Source organism: Bubalus kerabau, chromosome 1, assembly GCF_029407905.1.
Source record: "Bubalus kerabau isolate K-KA32 ecotype Philippines breed swamp buffalo chromosome 1, PCC_UOA_SB_1v2, whole genome shotgun sequence".
NCBI lineage: Eukaryota > Metazoa > Chordata > Mammalia > Artiodactyla > Bovidae > Bubalus > Bubalus kerabau.
This window is the reverse complement of record NC_073624.1, coordinates 132,727,437-132,745,719: the sequence shown is the minus strand read 5'-3', so window position 1 is coordinate 132,745,719 and position 18,283 is coordinate 132,727,437. Positions and strand designations below refer to the sequence as shown.

The 18,283-nt window shown below is 41.2% G+C and overlaps 1 protein-coding gene across 4 annotated transcripts in view; it reads right to left on the bottom strand.

Moving 5' to 3' along the window:
• Nucleotides 1-18,283, bottom strand: part of MTR (5-methyltetrahydrofolate-homocysteine methyltransferase) — a 123,354-nt gene that overhangs the window by 64,626 nt on the left and 40,445 nt on the right. For all 4 annotated transcript variants that reach the window (XM_055588981.1, XM_055589000.1, XM_055588989.1 and 1 more), the window contains 2 exons: nucleotides 15,097-15,237; nucleotides 13,778-13,963 (listed from right to left, as the gene is read on the bottom strand). In XM_055588981.1, coding sequence (XP_055444956.1) covers nucleotides 13,778-13,963; nucleotides 15,097-15,237 — 327 coding nt within the window. The remainder of the gene's footprint in view (nucleotides 1-13,777; nucleotides 13,964-15,096; nucleotides 15,238-18,283) is intronic.

Genomic DNA, 18,283 nt, shown 5'->3' with positions numbered 1-18,283 from the left:
AGATTTTCCCTGCTTCATCAAGTCTTTCTTCCACTTTCACCAAAACCTCTGAAAGACACTGAATCTTGAAAGGAGCTGGGTCCTCTACTGGCCCTTATATATTCTCAGTGCCCAGAGCCAGCACTTGGCAGATAGAAGAGGATTAAATATGAAAACCTCATTTGTCCTTTCTCCATCAGCCAGATAACATCAGAGAGAAAAATGAGTTGCAGAAAAGAAGTCGCCCCAGATTAAGAATTGGGTAACTCAGAATCAAAAATGGACAAAAGATCTAAAGAAGACATACAGATGGCCAAAAGGCCCACAGAAAGATACCCAACATTGCTAATTATTAGAGAAATGGAAATCAAAATTTGCAAATCAAAATACCTATGATGAGGTATTACCTCACATCAGTAAGAATCAGTTCAGTCACTCAGTCATGTCCGACTCTTTGCGAACCCATGAACCACAGCACGCCAGGCCTCCCTGTCCATCACCAACTCCCAGAATCTACCCAGACCCATGTCCATTGAGTCAGTGATGCCATCCAACCATCTCATCCTCTGTTGTCCCCTTCTCCTCCTGCCCTCAATACTTCCCAGCATCAGGGTCTTTTCAAATGAGTCAGCTCTTCACATCAGGTGGCCAAAGTATTGGAGTTTCAGCTTCTGCATCAGTCCTTCCAATGAACACCAAGGACTGATATCCTTTAGGATGGACTGGTTGGATCTCCTTGCAGTCCAGGGGATTCTCAAGAGTATTCTCCAACACCACAGTTCAAAGCATCAATTCTTTGGCACTCAGCTTTCTTTATAGTCCAACTCTCACATCCATACATGACTACTGAAAAATCATAGCCTTGACTACACGGGCCTTTGTTGGCAAAGTAATGTCTCTGCTTTTGAGTATGCTGTCTAAGTTGGTCATAACTTTCCTTCCAAAGAGTAAACGTTTTTTAATTTCATGGCTGCAGTCACCATTTGCAGTGATTTTGGAGCCCCCAAAAATAAAGTCAGCCACTGACTGACATCAGTCAGAATGGTCATCACCAAAAAGTCTACAGTAACAAATGCTGCAATAGAAAGGGGAACATAAACCGGTGCAGTCACTGTGGAAAATGGTATGGAGGTTCCTCAAAAAATTAAAAATAGAGCTACAACATGATTCACAATCCCACTCTTGGGCATACATCCAGAGTAAACCACAATTCAAAAAGATACTATTGGCAATTTGGACCAGATAATTCTTTGCTGTGGGGGCAGCCCTGTGCTTTGCAGGGTTTTTAGCAGCATCCTTGCCCTCTCCTACTAGATGTCAGAAGGACATCCCCTCCCAATAACCCAGTCATGACAATAAACAAAAATCTGTCTAGACATTGCCAAGTGTCTCCTGGGGTGGCCAAATCACCCCATTTGGGAACTACTGGTTTAGAAGAACCACCAGTGACATAGCAGGTGAGGAGATCAGAAAGCAGACTCATCTGAATGGTCTTTATCATGAGCCAATGTCTCTTCACGGCTTTTCTCTAGAAACAACAGAGAGAGGCTGTTAGCTAGAAAATCCTACTCTGCAAAGCCAAATACTACAGGCTGGATGAAGCAACGCTATGTCTCAACAGGAGCAAATGAATCCACTCAAATCTCTCTCACAACAAATGCATTCCGGGAAACTGGGACCCTCAGCATTGGAGGTATGCCAACTGAATGTCATGCTATTATTTCTGGTGGACAGGATGAACACCCCAGGCATGGAGGTAAGACCAAACGTGGGTCGGAGGCCTATGCTCCTCATATTCCTACAACAAACTCTCACCTCTGAAGGCGCACTGGACAAGTCTCCTTCCTACAAAGAATTTAAAATACAATCCATCTTATAAAGAAAGGCTAAAGGAGAGAAATACTCAACCATGTCATCTTCGCCAGAGAGGGGTGACCTCTCTATAGCCACTAAAAAGGAGTCTCTTGAAATGTGAAAATATACATCAGATTTTAACAAAGCTCAAAGAGTGTCAGAGCAGAAAAATTGAGAATCAACTCCTTGGCTGGGGTCAACTACCTTCAGCAAAGTAAAAGTAAAGGTGATTTTGGTTTCCTAGAACTACCGGTACACATCCTACTGGAAAATAAAACTACGGGTACACACCCTACTAGAATATTCAACTCAAAACCAGTATCAACTTATCTGAATTTAATTAAAAAGCTGATGAAATAAAAATCTAAAAATTACTACCAAAAGAAAAATATTTATGAAAGGAAAAATAAACAAAAACCACAACAAGAAAACAACACAAATACATAGGAATGCTCTTGAGATTTCCTATTAAAGAAAAACTATAAAACTTGATTGAATAGTAACTGGAAAGACATATCATGTTCCTGAATGACTCCCAGATACAGATCCTCATTATTTTCTAGATTCAGTGCTAAGTCACTTCGGTCATGTCTGACTCTGCTTCCCCAAGGACTGTAGCCTGCTAGGTTCCCCTGTCTATGGAATTCTCCAGGCACAAATACTGGAGTGGGCTGCCATGCCCTTCTCCAGTTTTCAAGATTCAGTTCAATTCAGTTCAGTCACTCAGTTGTGTCTGACTCTTTGTGACCCCATGAATTGCAGCACGCCAGGCCTCCCTGTCCATCACCAACTCCTGGAGTTCACCCAAACCCACGTCCATCGAGTTGGTGATGCCATCCAGCCATCTCATCCTCTGTCGTCCCCTTCTCCTCCTGCCCCCAATCTCTCCCAGCATCAGTCTTTTCCAATGAGTCAACTCGTCACATGAGGTGGCCAAAGTACTGGAGTTTCAGCTTTAGCATCAGTCCTTCCAAAGAACACCCAGGACTGATCTCCCTTAGAATGGACTGGTTGGATCTCCCCACAGTCCATGGGACTCTCAAGAGTCTTCTCCAACACCACAGTTCAAAACCATCAATTCTTCTGCGCTCAGCTTTCTTCACAGTCCAACTCTCACATCCATACATGACCACTGGAAAAACCATAGCCTTGACTAGACAGACCTTTGTTGGCAAAATAATGTCTCTGCTTTTGAATATGCTGTCTAGGTTGGTCATAACTTTCCTTCCAAGGAGTAAGCATCTTAATTTCATGGCTGCAGTCACCATCTGCAGTGATTTTGGAGCCCCCAAAAATAAAGTCTGACACTGTTTCCACTGTTTCCCCATCTATTTGCCATGAAGTGATGGGACCAGATGCCATGATCTTAGTTTTCTGAATGTTGAGCTTTAAGCCAACTTTTTCACTCTCCTCTTTCATTTTCATCAAGAGGCTTTTTAGTTCCTCTTCACTTTCTGCTATAAGGGTGGTTAGGATTAGTTAATTTTAATCAATATCCTGATAGAGTTTTATTTCTCTATAAATTATAAAATTATTTTCAAATCATTTTAACATAGGAAAATGTGTTGAATATAATGAATCTTTTATATGAAAATACTGATTATCTTTTCATATAATCAGTATACACATGTACAAGCAAAAATAATATAGTCTATTCTGTGCTAACTGTACTGCTAAGAAACCTTACACAATCAAAAATTGTCATATAAAAATAATCATTTCAATCAGAAAAGGAGAATTCAATCTAGAAAGTGAGTAGTGATAGTTACTTTTCCCCACAGAAGTTTCTTACTATAATTTATATATTATCACATAAGGAATTCCCTGGCAGTGGTTAAGAATCCACGTAGGGGACACTGGTTTGATCCCTGGTCCAGGAAGATCCCACATGCTGCAGGGCAACTGAGCCTTTGTGTTACAGCTACTGAAGCCCAGAGGCCCTAGAGCCTGTACTCTGCAACAAGTAAAGCCTCAGCAATAAGAGGCCCTCACACTGCAACTAGAGAGTACCCCCCACTGGTCACAACTAGGAAGCTGGTGCATAGCAACAAAGATCCACCACAGCCTAGAACAAATAAATAAAGTTATAAAAAAATTTTTTAAATAAGTTGATTTAAACTACTAACATCAACCAAAAAACACAGAAATGCTTCCTTATTTGCCTTCTAATCCAGAAGTCTCAAGGCCAGTTCTGTCATACCTGGCCTTGACCTTGCTTTGACCTTGAGGTTGTCATCACAGTATAGATCACAAGCATAAAGCAAAGATAGCCATCATGTACTGGAACAACAGTAGTGTGAATTCCTCTGCTTTATTTGGTTGCAACAGTGGTTTTCCATTTAAGAGAGCTTTCTACTTATAACGTGTGGTATCAGTCAAGCAAAGCAAATCTTGGTTCTTAACTGATTGTTACACTCAATAGTGTTGTGAACTCAATCGACAGAAGAAATGCCTTTGCACCAAAATATCTGCATTGTTGTTTCCCGAACTTTTCAACTACATGAATTTTTTTGCTTTGCTCTTTATAATTTTTAATACCAAAATTCTTTAATGAGCATGTAAGTCTATAATCATACAGAAAAATATTTTTAATTAGGAAAAGCAGTTTTGAAAAAGGCACCTTTAATTTCACCATCTCACTCTAATAATTATTCTCCTTTACAACATTTTCCTCCAAACTTTACCAAATGGAGTTTTATGTAGCTGTATATATACAGTGTCTATATAACTATTGTTTTATGGTTTTATTTATACCTTGAAAGCACTGTTATGCTGCACCACAATATTCATAATTAATATTTAAATACTTTGAATAATATTTCAACAGACTGATGTAACATAAGTTATCAGTATCTACCCATTTGGGCATTAAGGTTATTATATCGTCAATAAAAAGCTAGTGAAAAATCTCTTCATATACAGTATTCTTATGCTACTAATGCTTTTATTGGGATAACTTCCCAGAAATGAGATCATTATCTCAAAGGGTATAAACATTTTTATGTCTTTACGTATTACAGGGTCATTCAAAAGGACTATCCCTGGAGAAGGAAATGACAACCCACTCCAGTATTCTTGCCTGGAATTGACAAGTCCATTGACAGAGGAGCCTGGCAGGCTGCAGTCCATGGAGTTACATGACTGAGCACACAGGCATGAGGGTGGAGGGAGATGTGTTTGTAGCAATAAACTTGGTAGAACTTAAAAAAAAAAGGACAATCCCAATTTATGCTACACTCTACAATGAACAAGACTTTCTCTTTACCACTGTTATACCAGCACAGATCTTGATGATTTTAAAGTATACTTTTGCTAACTTAGTAAGGACAAACCATTACCTTAATATTGCCCTAATGTGTATTTTTCTCATAACTGGCAAGTCAAAAAATTTCTTCTACATTTGCTCTTTATTTGTGGACACATTCAAATCTAAATTGGGAATGCTTGTTCTTAGCCAAGATCAAGTACTCTGCAGTGGAGATAACATAGGATTTGGAAGCGTGTATCAGTTTTCAAACCAGGCAGGCCAGGGATCCAAATGTGGCTCCGTTATGTCCCAGCCATTTGACCTTGGCTCACTGTAAAATAGGACGACAGCTACCCCGCGTGGTTGCTATGAGGACTAAATGAGACAAACTCTGCTGCTGGTTTTCAGCCAGAGTATTCGTGAGAATCACCTCCAAGCCTGTAAAATTATTGAAGCCAGATCCTACCCCAGGCCAAATGAGTCAGAAACTCAAGGGGCAGAACCCAGGGCTATGTATGTTTTTTTAAAAGCACAGGCAGTGACTATCCTTCCCTGTGAGAACATTTCTGCTTTACACTCCCAGGAAAGCGCCACATACACAAAGCACACAACACTCCACTCTCCTTCTCAGAGCTTACCTTGCCTCCTGCTTCACTGAGAAAACAGAAGCACAGACTCCCCCAGCATTCTCAGCTCAGCCTTCTCTCCTGCACTGTGAGCATGCTAACTCCCCCTCCCTGTGCAGACTGGCTGCCAGTCCTCTCAGCCCACGAGGTCATGGACCCAGCAAGTGCCCCCTTTCTCTTGCACATCAATTCCTCCCCTTCTGTCTACCAGGTCATTCCCACCAGCTTACAAAACCATGTGGTCACATCATCTACCTTCACCCAGACACACACACATTCATTCTTATTCTCACATGCATCCCTGGGTTTCCACTCTATTTCTTTTCCCCTTTATGGCAAAACTCCGCTCAAATGGTTTACATCTGCTGCCCCCATCCCATTCTCTGCAAGATCATAAACTACTCTGTTTTCAAATCCAAGGGTAAATGCTTGTCTCTTCCTCCCTGATCTATCCTCAGCTCACCATGCCCTTCAGAAAGCTTGTTCTTCACTTGGCTTCCAGGTGAACTCTCTCCTCTGGTTCCTCTTCTACCAAGGAGGCGAGTCCTTCCTAAGTCCTTCCGAAAGCACCCTCTCCTCTTCCTGACCATTAAGCACTGTGGCTGCAAGAGTCACTTGATCGTAGGACCTCTTATCTACTATGGTTCCTTTGGTGAAGTCAGTCTCACTGCTTTAATTTTCATCAATGCACAAATAATTCCCAAGGAAGGGAATCTTATCTTCAAGCCAGACTTTGCCCAGGAAAACCAGACTCATCTACACAAGCACACACTTAACATACAAACATGTGTCCAAACACACACTTCTAGTCAATCCCACCCAAACAGGCTATTCACTGACCTTCTATCTCACCTTCCCAGGCCAAAAAAACCTAAAAACTTCCCAGGCTCCTCCTCCTTTCTGGCTCACAACCTCCATGAAGGCAAATCCTACTGGCTCTATTTCAAAAATATATCTAGAAACAGATAAGTCCTTACATATTCTATTGCTCCCACCTTGGTCCCAGTCACAATCATCACCTGAACTACAGCAACAACCTCCAATTGTTCTGCTTGGTCCCCGCAGACCCTTCTCCACAAAGAACCAGAGTGGTTTTGAAATACAACTCGGACCAGGTTCGCTCCTCTGCTCAGAACCCTTCAGTGGCTTCTCAGATCACTCAGGGGAAAAGTCCAAGTGTTAGCAGAGGTCTCCAAGACCCTACGTGATTTGACCTGAAGCCTTTCTAACATCATGTCCTCCCCCATCACCTCTTCTCCCCTCTGATCTGGCTCTACCAGCCGCCCTGTGGTTTTCAAACATGACCTGCAGGCGTCTATCTCAAGGCTCCCTCTGCCCTACATTTTTACATGTTTCATTCCTTGGTTCCCTTCAGCTTTCTGCTAAAATATCACCTTATCCATGAGGCCATCTCCAACCACCCTACATAAAAGAGCGTCTCCCACTGTGGTATGCCTGTCACCCTCATTCTCTCCATATCCCTTCATTGTATTCAACACTACCCAGGGGTGTGTGCTTGTATTTTTATGTTGTTTTTTTCCTTATTCCTTTTGCCCCCTAAGAATACAAATTGTGCACGGGAAGGGACTAGGTTTTGTTCCTTGCTAACTCCTCACAGCCTGGCACATACTAGGTGCTCAAGATACATTTGAAGGAATTAGAGAAGACATCTGCCTCCTTTAAACAGGCTGCTATATAAATTTGAAAAAGAACATTTAGGTAACAAAAAAGAGCTCCTGGAAGAACATAAAATTCAAGAGAACATAAACATAAAACATAAAACTCAAGAGAAGATAAATGTAGATGTCAACATCTCACAAATGTCAAAGTTGAAAAACTGGAGAGAAGAGGTAAAAAAATTAGGCAATCTTTCCAAAACATCCAGTTTCTGAATAATACACAGGCCACGAGAGGATAAACCATTCAAGGAAACTTCTTGCAGCTGTGGCCGTAAGTGTCCTGACTGACAGTGCCTACTGAGGGCTTAACACAATGAATGGCTCATGATCACGAGACTTCAGAAAACCATGGACACAGCAGATCCAAGAAACATCCAGAAAAAGGGTCAATAAACAGGCTTCATAAAAAGAATCAAGGGTTAGACAAGCACTGAGCTTCTTACCAGTACCAACTGAAACTACAAGACAACGGATCAATGAGTTAAAAACATAGAGAAAATAATTTCAGGCTTGTACTCATATAATTTTCAATTAAGTATAAAAGTAGAATAAAGCCATTTTCAGACACATAAGGCTTCAAAATGTTTACTTTCATGTCTTCTTTCACCAGAGGATGCACTTGGCTAAATAAGAGATTAAACCAAGTATGAGGAACCTGAAATCTAAACAGCTATGAGAGAGGTGAAAAGAACTGTCAGGATGATGGGGAGGGACATAGCACAGTGACAGCTATGCAGTCAGCCTCCTGAGCAGCCACTCCTGATCGTGTCAGAAGTCTTGCAGGGAGAATTATTCAACAAATTAAAATGACAGTCTACTTAAGGTGTCTGCATACACTGCATATTGGAAATTTACACAACTAGGGAATACTTTGAAAATATATAAAAACAAAATAAACACAAAGGTAAGTATTAACTTCTCAGAAAACAAAGAGGATTCAGGAAAGGAAAATGAATCATGGTAAACTACACGGCTCCACTTTTACACTCAGTTCAGTTCAGTTGCTCAATCGTGTCTGACTCTGCGACCCCATGGACTGCAGCATGCCAGGCCTCCCTGTCCATCACCAACTCCTGGAGTTTACTCAAACCCATGTTCATTGAGTCGGTGATGCCACCCAACCATCTCGTCCTCTGTCGTCCTTTTCTCCTCTCGCCTTCAATCTTTTCCAGCATCAGGGTCTTTTCAAATGAGTCAGCTCTTTGCATCAGGTGGCCAAAGTATTCGAGTTTCAGCTTCAACATCAGTCCTTCCAATGAACACCCAGGACTGATCTCCTTTAGAATGGACTGGTTGGATCTCCTGGCAGTCCAAGGGACTCTCAAGAGTCTTATCCAACACCACAGTTCAAAAGCATCAATTCTTTGGTGCTCACCTTTCCTTAGAGTCCAACTCTCACATCCATACATGAGTACTGGAAAAACCACAGCCTTGACTAGATGGACCTTTGTTGGCAAAGTAATGTCTCTGCTTTTTAATATGCTATCTAGGTTGGTCATAACTTATCTTTTGAGGAGCAAGCGTCTGTTAATTTTATGGCTGCAGTCACCATCTGCAGTGATTTTGGAGCCCAAAAAAATAAAGTCTGCCACTGTTTCCACTGTTTCCCCATCTATTTGCCATGAAGTGATAGGACCAAATGCAATGATCTTTGTTTTCTGAATGTTGAGCTTTAAGCCAACTTTTTCACTCTCTTTCACTTTCGTCAAGAGGCTCTTTAGTTCTTCTTCACTTTCTGCCATAAGGGTGGTGTCATCTGCATATCTGAGGTTATTGATATTTCTCCCAGCAATCTTGATTCCAGCTTGTGCTTCTTCCAGTCCAGCGTTTCTCATGATGTACTCTGCACAGAAGTTAAATAAGCAGGGTGACAATATACAGCCTTGACATACTCCTTTTCCTATTTGGAACCAGTCTGTTGTTCCATGTCCAGTTTTAACTGTTGCTTCCTGACCTGCATACAGGTTTCTCAAGAGGCAAGTCAGGTGGTCTGGTATTCCCATCTCTTTCAGAATTTTCCACAGTTTATTGTGATCCACACAAAGGCTCTGGCATAGTCAATAAAGCAGAAATAGATGTTTTTATGGAACTCTCTTGCTTTTTCCATGATCCAGTGGATGTTGGCAATTTGATCTCTGGTTCCTTTGCCTTTTCTAAAACCAGCTTTAACATGAGGAAGTTCACGGTTCACATATTGCTGAAGCCTGGCTTGGAGAATTTTGAGCATTACTTTACTAGCATGTGAGATGAGTGCAATTGTGCGGTAGTTTGAGCATTCTTTGGCATTGCCTTTATTAGGGATTGGAATGAAAACTGACTTTTGCCAGTCCTGTGGCCACTGCTGAGTTTTCCATATTTGCTGGCATGTTGAATGCAGCACTTTCACAGCATCATCTTTTACGATTTGAAATAGCTCAACTGGAATTCCATCACCTCCACTAGTTTTGTTCATAGTGATGTTTCCTAAGGCCCACTTGACTTCACATTCCAGGATGTCTGGCACTAGGTCAGTGATCACACCACCATGATTATCGGGGTCATGAAGATCTTTTTTGTACAGTTCTTCTGTGTATTCTGGCCACCTCTTCTTAATATCTTCTGCTTCTGTTAGGTCCATACCATTTCTGTCCTTTATCGAGCCCATCTGTGCATGAAATGTTCCCTTGGTATCTCTAATTTTCTTGAGGACATCTCTAGTCTTTCCCATTCTGTTGTTTTCCTCTATTTCTTTGCAGTGATCACTGAGGAAGGCTTTCTTATAACTCCTTGCTATTCTTGGAACTCTCGATTCAAATGGGTATATCTTTCTTTTTGTCCTTTGCTTTTTGTTTCTTTTCTTTTCACAGCTATTTGTGGACCTCCTCAGACAGCCATTTTGCTTTTTTGCATTTCTTTTTCTTGGGGATGGTCTTGCTCCTTGTCTCCTGTACAATGTCGTGAACCTCCATCCATAGTTCATCAGGTACTCTGTCTATCAGATCTAGTCCCTTAAATCTATTTCTCACTTCCACTGTATATTCGTAAGGGGCTTTGATTTAGGTCATACCTGAATGGTCTAGTGGTTTTCCCTACTTTCTTCAATTTCAGTCTGAATTTGGCAATAAGGAGTTCATGATCTGAGCCACAGTCGGCTCCCAGTCTTGTTTTTGCTGACTGTATCAAGCTTTTCCATCTTTGGCTGCAAAGAATATAACCAATCTGATTTCAGTGTTGACCATCTGGTGATGTCCATCTGTAGAGTCTTCTCTTGTGTTGTTGGAAGAGGGTGTTTGCTATGACCTGTGCGTTCTCTTGGCAGAACTGTATCATTCCATATTCCAAGGCCAAATTTGCCTGTTACTCCAGGTGTTTCTTGACTTCCTACTTTTGCATTCCAGCCCCCTATAATGAAAAGGACATCTTTTTTGGGTGTTAATTCTAGAAGGTCTTGTAGGTCTTCATAGAGCCATTCAACTTCAGCTTCTTCAGCATTACTGGTTGGGGCATAGACTTGGATTACTGTGATACTGAATGGTTTGCCTTGGAAATCAACACAGATCATTCTGTCTTTTTTGAGACTGCGTCTAAGTACTGCATTTCGGACTCTTGATGACTATGATGACTACTCCATTTCTTCTAAGGGATTCTTGCCCACAGTAGTAGACATAATGGTCATCCGACTTAAATTCACCCATTCCAGTCCATTTTAGTTCACTGATTCCTAAAATGTTGATGTTCACTCTTGCCATCTCCTGTTTGATCACTTCCAATTTGCCTTGATTCATGGACCTCACATTCCAAGTTCCTATGCAATATTGCTCTTTATAGCATCGGACCTTGCTACCATCACCAGTCACATCCACAACTGGGCACTGTTTTTGCTTGGCTCCGTCTCTTCATTCTTTCTGGAGTTATTTCTCCATTGATCTCCGGTAGTATATTGGGCACCTACCAACCTGGGGAATTCAGTGTCATATCTTTTTGCCTTTTCATACTGTTCGTGGGGTTCTCAAGGCAGGAATACTGAAGTGGGTTGCCATTCCCTACTCCAGTGGACCACTTTTTGTCAGAACTCTCCACCATGACCCGTCCTTCTCGGGTGGCCCTACACAGCATGGCTCATGGTTTCATTGAGTTAGACAAGGCTGTGGTTCATGTGATTAGATTGGTTAGCTTTCTGTGATTGTGGTTTTCAGTCTGTCTGCCTTCTGATGGAGAAGGATAAGAGGATTATGAAAGCTTCCTGATGGGATAGATTGACTGAGGGGGATGCTGGGTCTTATTCTGATGGGCGGTGCCATGCTCAGTAAATCTTTAATTTTCTGTTGATGGGTGGAGCTGTGTTCCCTCCCTGCTATTTACCTGGGGCCAAATTTACCTGCTATTTACCTGAGGTGGACGTAATGAAGATAACAGTGACCTCCTTCAAAAGATCCCATGCATGTACTGCTATAGTCTGTGTCCCCAAGCCTGCAGCAGGCCACCACTGACCCACATCTTCGCTGGAGACTCCTGGACCCACCCCAGACACCCACAGGCAAGTCCGGGACAGTCTCCTGTGGGGCCACTGTTCCTTTCTCCTGGGTCCTGGTGCACAAGCTTCTGTTGTGCCCTCCAAGAGTCTATTTCCCAGTCCTGTGTAAGTTCTGGCAGCTCTAAGTACTTTTACACTACTTAATATAAGTGCCAAAAATAGTTACAACTGAAATTAACTATATTGGAAAGATGGGGGGATAAAAGGAAAGATACATGGAGTGGGGGTAGAGGATGATGAAAAAGTCAAGTTCTTAACCACTAGAACAGCAATAAATAATAACTAAAACTGGAATTTGAAGATGAGGAGGTAAATGATACAAGAATCAGCTAAGTTGTAAGCAGTTATCTGGGGATCTGGAGGCTTAGGGCTTTTGTTTTTCATAAAACAATATATGCTTTATGCTTTCATAAAAAAAAATATGTCTCTTTAACTATTTGCATAGTCGTACCTTTGGTAAAAAAATAAAAATTATGTCAACTGGCCTTACCACACTTAACTAGCAGCAGAAGATGACTTTTCAGAAGGAAAATTTAACAATGTATATCAAAATGTCACATAAGCACACTCTTTGACCTAGCCATTCCACTTTTACAAACTAAGAAAATCACTCTACAAGGGAAAAACGAATGTATGACTTAGGATATTCATTGGCTATTTTGTGTTTCTTTTTCTAAAAATTGCTGCTCATTTTCTTTGTTCATGCTTCCACTGACTTGATAGGGGTATTTTACTCTCTGATTTACAGAAACTTTTTGCATATTAGGGGTATAAACCCACTGTTGTAACTCATGCTGTAAATAAAACCATATCTTTTGTCATACAAAGTTTTACATTTTTATATAAATAGGTCTATCAGTTTTATTTCTGGCTTCCTAAACCTAGATAAATATTTTCCCATATATTCTTTGGACTTTTTTCTTTTACATTTAGATCTTTAATTGATGTATATTTTATTTTGGTATATGGTGGGAAATTGGGCTCAAGTTTATTTTCTTCTAAAATCATAGCCAGTTGTCCAACATTTATTGAGTAATTCCTTTTTCAACTGATGTAGAGACTACAATATAAGCAAATTTTCATATCTAGATAGATGTAAATAGGTGTATACACACACACACACATATATATACACACAGACATATATATGTATATATAGAGGCAGACCTTGTTTTACTGTTCTTCATAGATACTGCATTGCTTTACAAACTGAAGGTATGTGACAACCAAGCATTAAGCAAATCTATTGATACCACTTTTCCAACAGCATTTGCTCACTTCATGTCTATGTCACATTTCGGTAATTCTCACAATGTTTCAAACTTATTTTTTATTATTCTACTTGTTATGGTGATCTTTGATGCTACTACTATAACTCCCTGGAGGTTCAGATGATAGCAGTTTTTAGCAATAAAGTATTTTTAATTAAGGTATGTACTTTTTTTCTAGACAATCGATCTCCGGGTTGGGAAGATCCCCTGGAGAAGGGAATGGCAACCCACTCCAGTATTCTTGCCTGGGAAATCCATGGAAAGACGAGCCCGGTGGGTTACAGTCCATGGGGTTGCAAAGAGTCAGACACGACTAAGTGACTAACACTTTCACTTTCAATGTTATTGCACACTTAATAGACTATAGTATAGTGTAAACATAATTTTTCTATGCACTAGGAAACCAAAAATTCATGTGACTGGCTTTCCTACGATATTTACTTTATTGCAGTGGCCTGGAATGGAACCCATGGTATCTCTAAGGTATACCCATGTGTATACATATGTATGGTACATACAGTATACACATCTGTTTTGGACTCAGTTCTCTTCCACTGCTTTAAGCCACTGTGTAACACAGTGAAGCCAGATCAAAAGAAATCACTCACCTGTCCTTCTTCATCAAAAGCCATAACCACCACGGCAGCTCCAAACTTCTTAATCTTTCTGGCCTTCTCCAAGAAGTCATCCTCTCCCTCCTTCAGGCTGATGCTATTAACAATGCACTTCCCCTGGCAGCACTTTAAGCCGGCTTCAATCACAGCAAAATTGGAAGAGTCAATGCACAAGGGCACCTGAGTACAGAAAGGCAAGATGATCACAGAAAGACAGCAAGTCACCACAAATCCCCTTCCAAGGACTCTCATATATTCCCTCTTTCTCCTTTAGGGAAACAATATACAAATAACAGAGATAGGATTTTAATCTTATTCTTGTTCCTAAATACCAAAATATTTGGAGTAATTCCAGTCTAACAAGAGACCTCATGTGTGGGCCAGAAACTGGTAACTCAAAAGATCATAGCTAAATATCAGACTGAGAGCACAGAAGTCATTTCAGTGGGGTCATTTTGCCCCCTCTGATTCTGATTTTAAACAGGTCATTTAGCTTCTCTTCACCTTAAATTCTCAAAATATTTATTCCCAGAGAAGCCTTGAGGCTTTTAAGTGCAGAGCTTTAAGACACAAATGAAGGATGGGTTAATGTAATTCAGTGCTTACCACAGGACTTCTCACTTAAACATTTGCTGAAACTTAACAACAAATGACAGCCCTAGCTCTTAAGGCACTAGGAAGTGTCCTTAAAAGAATAACAAAAACAAAAAAAAGTCAAAACTCACTCATCACAAGTTCAATTGTAAAGAAATGAACATTTTTGATTTTTTAGAACCCATCTAAAATTTTTGAAAAGCTTGACACAAAAATTAACTTTCATTTTAAAGAACAAATGTAAACGCCAACATTAATACTTCAATTTAATCTTGTTTTATAATTTTGTCTTACTCTGATATGCCTAAAAAGATCTCTTCTTCCTGCAATAAGGAAGGACTATCTGATATCTGAGTTCCCTAGTCTGTGGTAGAAACAGAACTAATGATTTGGTAGGAACAGTAAATATATCCTTCAGAGACATGAAAGTTAGTTCTTAGCCTATTCAGACATCAGAGGAAATTCAATAATCCTTGTGACCAATTCCAGAAGCCTTGCAAACAGTCGCACTACAGTCACATCTTTTTCTTTGAAGTCTGGTTTATATTGAAAGGCTGCCATTATGTGAGAAAACGAACAATCAGAAACCACTGGGCTTTCAACACAGTACAACAGAAAACCAGCGTATGAGATGACAGACAAAGGGAAAAGTGACAAAGTCAATGAGCGACAGAGCAGCACGTGTAAATTCCCCTTGATGAATCGAAGTTCTGTACAACCTTGGCAATGTCAGGCTCAGAAGCAATGAAGTTGCAGAATCTGGTCATTGCACTTGGCCCATCCAGCATGCCATCATCCATGTTAATATCCAACACCTGGGCTCCCATTTCCACCTGCATTTTGGCAATGCTCAGTGCTTCCTGAGGAAAGAATTCAAGAGGAAGCAGTATCAGGAGAGGGTAACTCAAGAAAAGGCTGACAAAAGTAGTCCTTCACCATCCCGGGCAGTCCCTTCTAATTCCACTAGGCTACCTAGCCAGCCCTTCACCCTCCCACCCCCTGACCCTGAGCTGCTGTCAACCATCACAGATGAACCTTTCCTAAACATCTCTTCCATCACAGTTCATCACTCCTCAGAACCCAGAGAGGCTCTGATTCCTCCCATAAAGAATCTCAGTCCCTCAGCATGGTGTTCCAGGTCCTGGGGACCTGCCCCATCATCTTATCCAACTCAACATCTCCCCCCGAACCCTGACACCCTTCACCCAGCTAAATCCGCTCCTACCTCTGTGTCACACATATTGTTCCCTCTGTTTCAAATATAATCCCCTCCCTTTCTGTACTATTTAAGACCCAGCTCAATTCCCACCTCCTTCAAGAAAAGTCATTACAGAAACCATCCAAAACTTATCTATTCACCAAATCATGCAAAGCATTCACTGCAGGCTACTGACAGCAGTTACATGAAATATAAGTTAAACGTTTTTATGCTAAAAGGATTTTCAAATCCATTAATACATTATTATACACTGTAAATCTCCAAGTACAAAATATAATACACAGCATTTCCCACTTATGATCATTTAAGGAATATCCTGTAGGATCAGCGTTCCAGAGAACATACTTTGGGAAACATACTTCGCTTATTCCACAATGACTGGCTGCCTCTAAACATCTGCAACAATTATAAACATTATCACATGGTATATGACATTACCATTTCCTCAGGGTTTCACAAATATGGGCTTATTCTCTGAAACAGATTTTAAGCATTTGGAAAATTGAGAAAGGTCTATGTATCTCCCATTCTTGTTTGAACAATGATAGGCAAAACAGATATGTTCAATAAAGTTTTCTAACTGGTAGAGACTTTAAGTCTTTGTTGTATGCTTCATAGTGTAATAAAATAAGCAGGGATAAAATCAACAGTAGATTCTAATATTGTCCTAATTTTTTCTTAGCCAAAGAAAATCAAACAAATTTTTAGCAATCATGAGAAGAGGCATGAGACCCTCTGGCACAGGCCACAAGGGAAGACCATTCGTAATTAGGCATGAGACCCTCTGGCACAGGCCACAAGGGAATTCCATTCACAATGATCCAACATTACACAGAGAAAAAGGGTTGCAATAAGATTCAGCAAATCAAAAAGTGTTTTGGTATCAGCAATACATTAAATATCATGAATAAAAAGAAGCATAAGTCATAGTCCTTGTTCTTGAAGGGCTTACATCTAGTTGAGGGCATACGACAGTCATATAAGAAGCTATGAACGCTGCCCTACGATGTGAAAGTCAAATGTTCTGCTTAAACACCTGGAAGGGCGAGATCTCTGAGGACTGAAGAGAGAAAGCTACCTGAGAGGGAGTGGCTTCAGCTGCCCCTGGGAAACAAACTGGAGGAAGCAAAGGGGAGACAGTAAGCAGTGACCTGCTTAGACCAGAGGTCAAAAGACACAAAACAGAGATGCCAACGCCTGACCTTTCTACATCAGAAGAGCAACAGAATAATAGCTCAGGGGTCCAACTTCCCACACATGCTCCAAGGGATGAAGTGATTTGTTTAAAGATGTACAAGTTGAGTGAACAGACTGGACTGGATCTTCTCTCAGGTCGGTGCTCATTCCCGTAACCACAGAACCTTGAGGGAACACTAAATAGGGGAACTAGAATCCAGCGAGGAGTCATTCCTCCCCACCCAATTCCTACTTCCCAGCCCCATCTCTGCTGAGACAGCAGAGCGGTGAAGGGTATGGACTTGGAGTACTTGGGGTCTAACATTCACTTGCTGTGAAACAACAGGCGAGTGGTTTAACCTCCAAGCCTCCAGCCAGACATGTGTAAAATGGGGATGATAACAGCACCTCTCTCACAGGTCTGAAAAGATGAAGTAAATAATGCCACAAAGTGCTGAGCACAGGCATATAGTAAGACCTTATGAGATAACAGATACCACTCCCACTTGCCTGCTTCTTCCTAAAATGCTGTCTGCTCTCAGTAGCAAATCTATCAAATCTGAGACTGAAAAGGACACCACAGATTGGTTTTAATTATCAAAACATAAAGAGAACACTGCCACTGCAGAACTCTATACCACCATGAACGGTCATAGGGATTTCATAAGAGTAGACATGAATGAAGGCCTGGAGGCAGAAGAAAGCCTCCTGGAACATTCAGATGACAAATCAGGACAGAAGGCAGGTTGGTATCTAACTGGAGAGGATTGGATGATGGCCTAGGGAGTTTGGGTTGAATCCCATGTGCAAAAAAAGCCACCCCATGAAAGCTTTTGAACTTGGGGAGACCACAGCAGCAGGACGTGCTGGCTGAGCAGTAGCAGAGATGAAGGGAAGAAGATAGATGGGAACCATCAGGAACCATATAACCATATAACCGAAGTACCCGCAGAGCAGACCTCCATGGGACACCACAGAGCACTCATTAACATGGTCATAAAGGAGAGGGCAATGGCAACCCACTCCAGTACTCTTGCCTGGAAAATCCCGTGGATGGAGGAGCCTGGTAGGCTGCAGTCCATGGGGTCGCTAGGAGTTGGATACAACTGAGCGACTTCACTTTGATGCATTGGAGAACGAAATGGCAACCCACTCCAGTGTTCTTGCCTGGAGAATCCCAGGAATGGGGGAGCCTGGTGGGCTGCCGTCTATAGGGTCGCACAGAGTCGGACACGACTGAAGCAACTTAGCAGCAGCAGCAGCAAAGGATGATAAATGCACACTTTCTCTGTGACTAAAACTAAGTCTACTTTGATACTGGTTGCTGGAAGATCTAAAGGTTTTTAAAATCTTAAAATGAGAGAAGGTTAATGAAAAAAATAAAATCATTAAAGCCCAGATCAGATTCCTCCATGATTTAACTTCATATTTGCATAAGAAAAAAGAAGTCTGTCCATGGTGGGCTCTCTCTGGATTAAATTCTGCTCATTCATAGAGTGATCAAGTTTAAG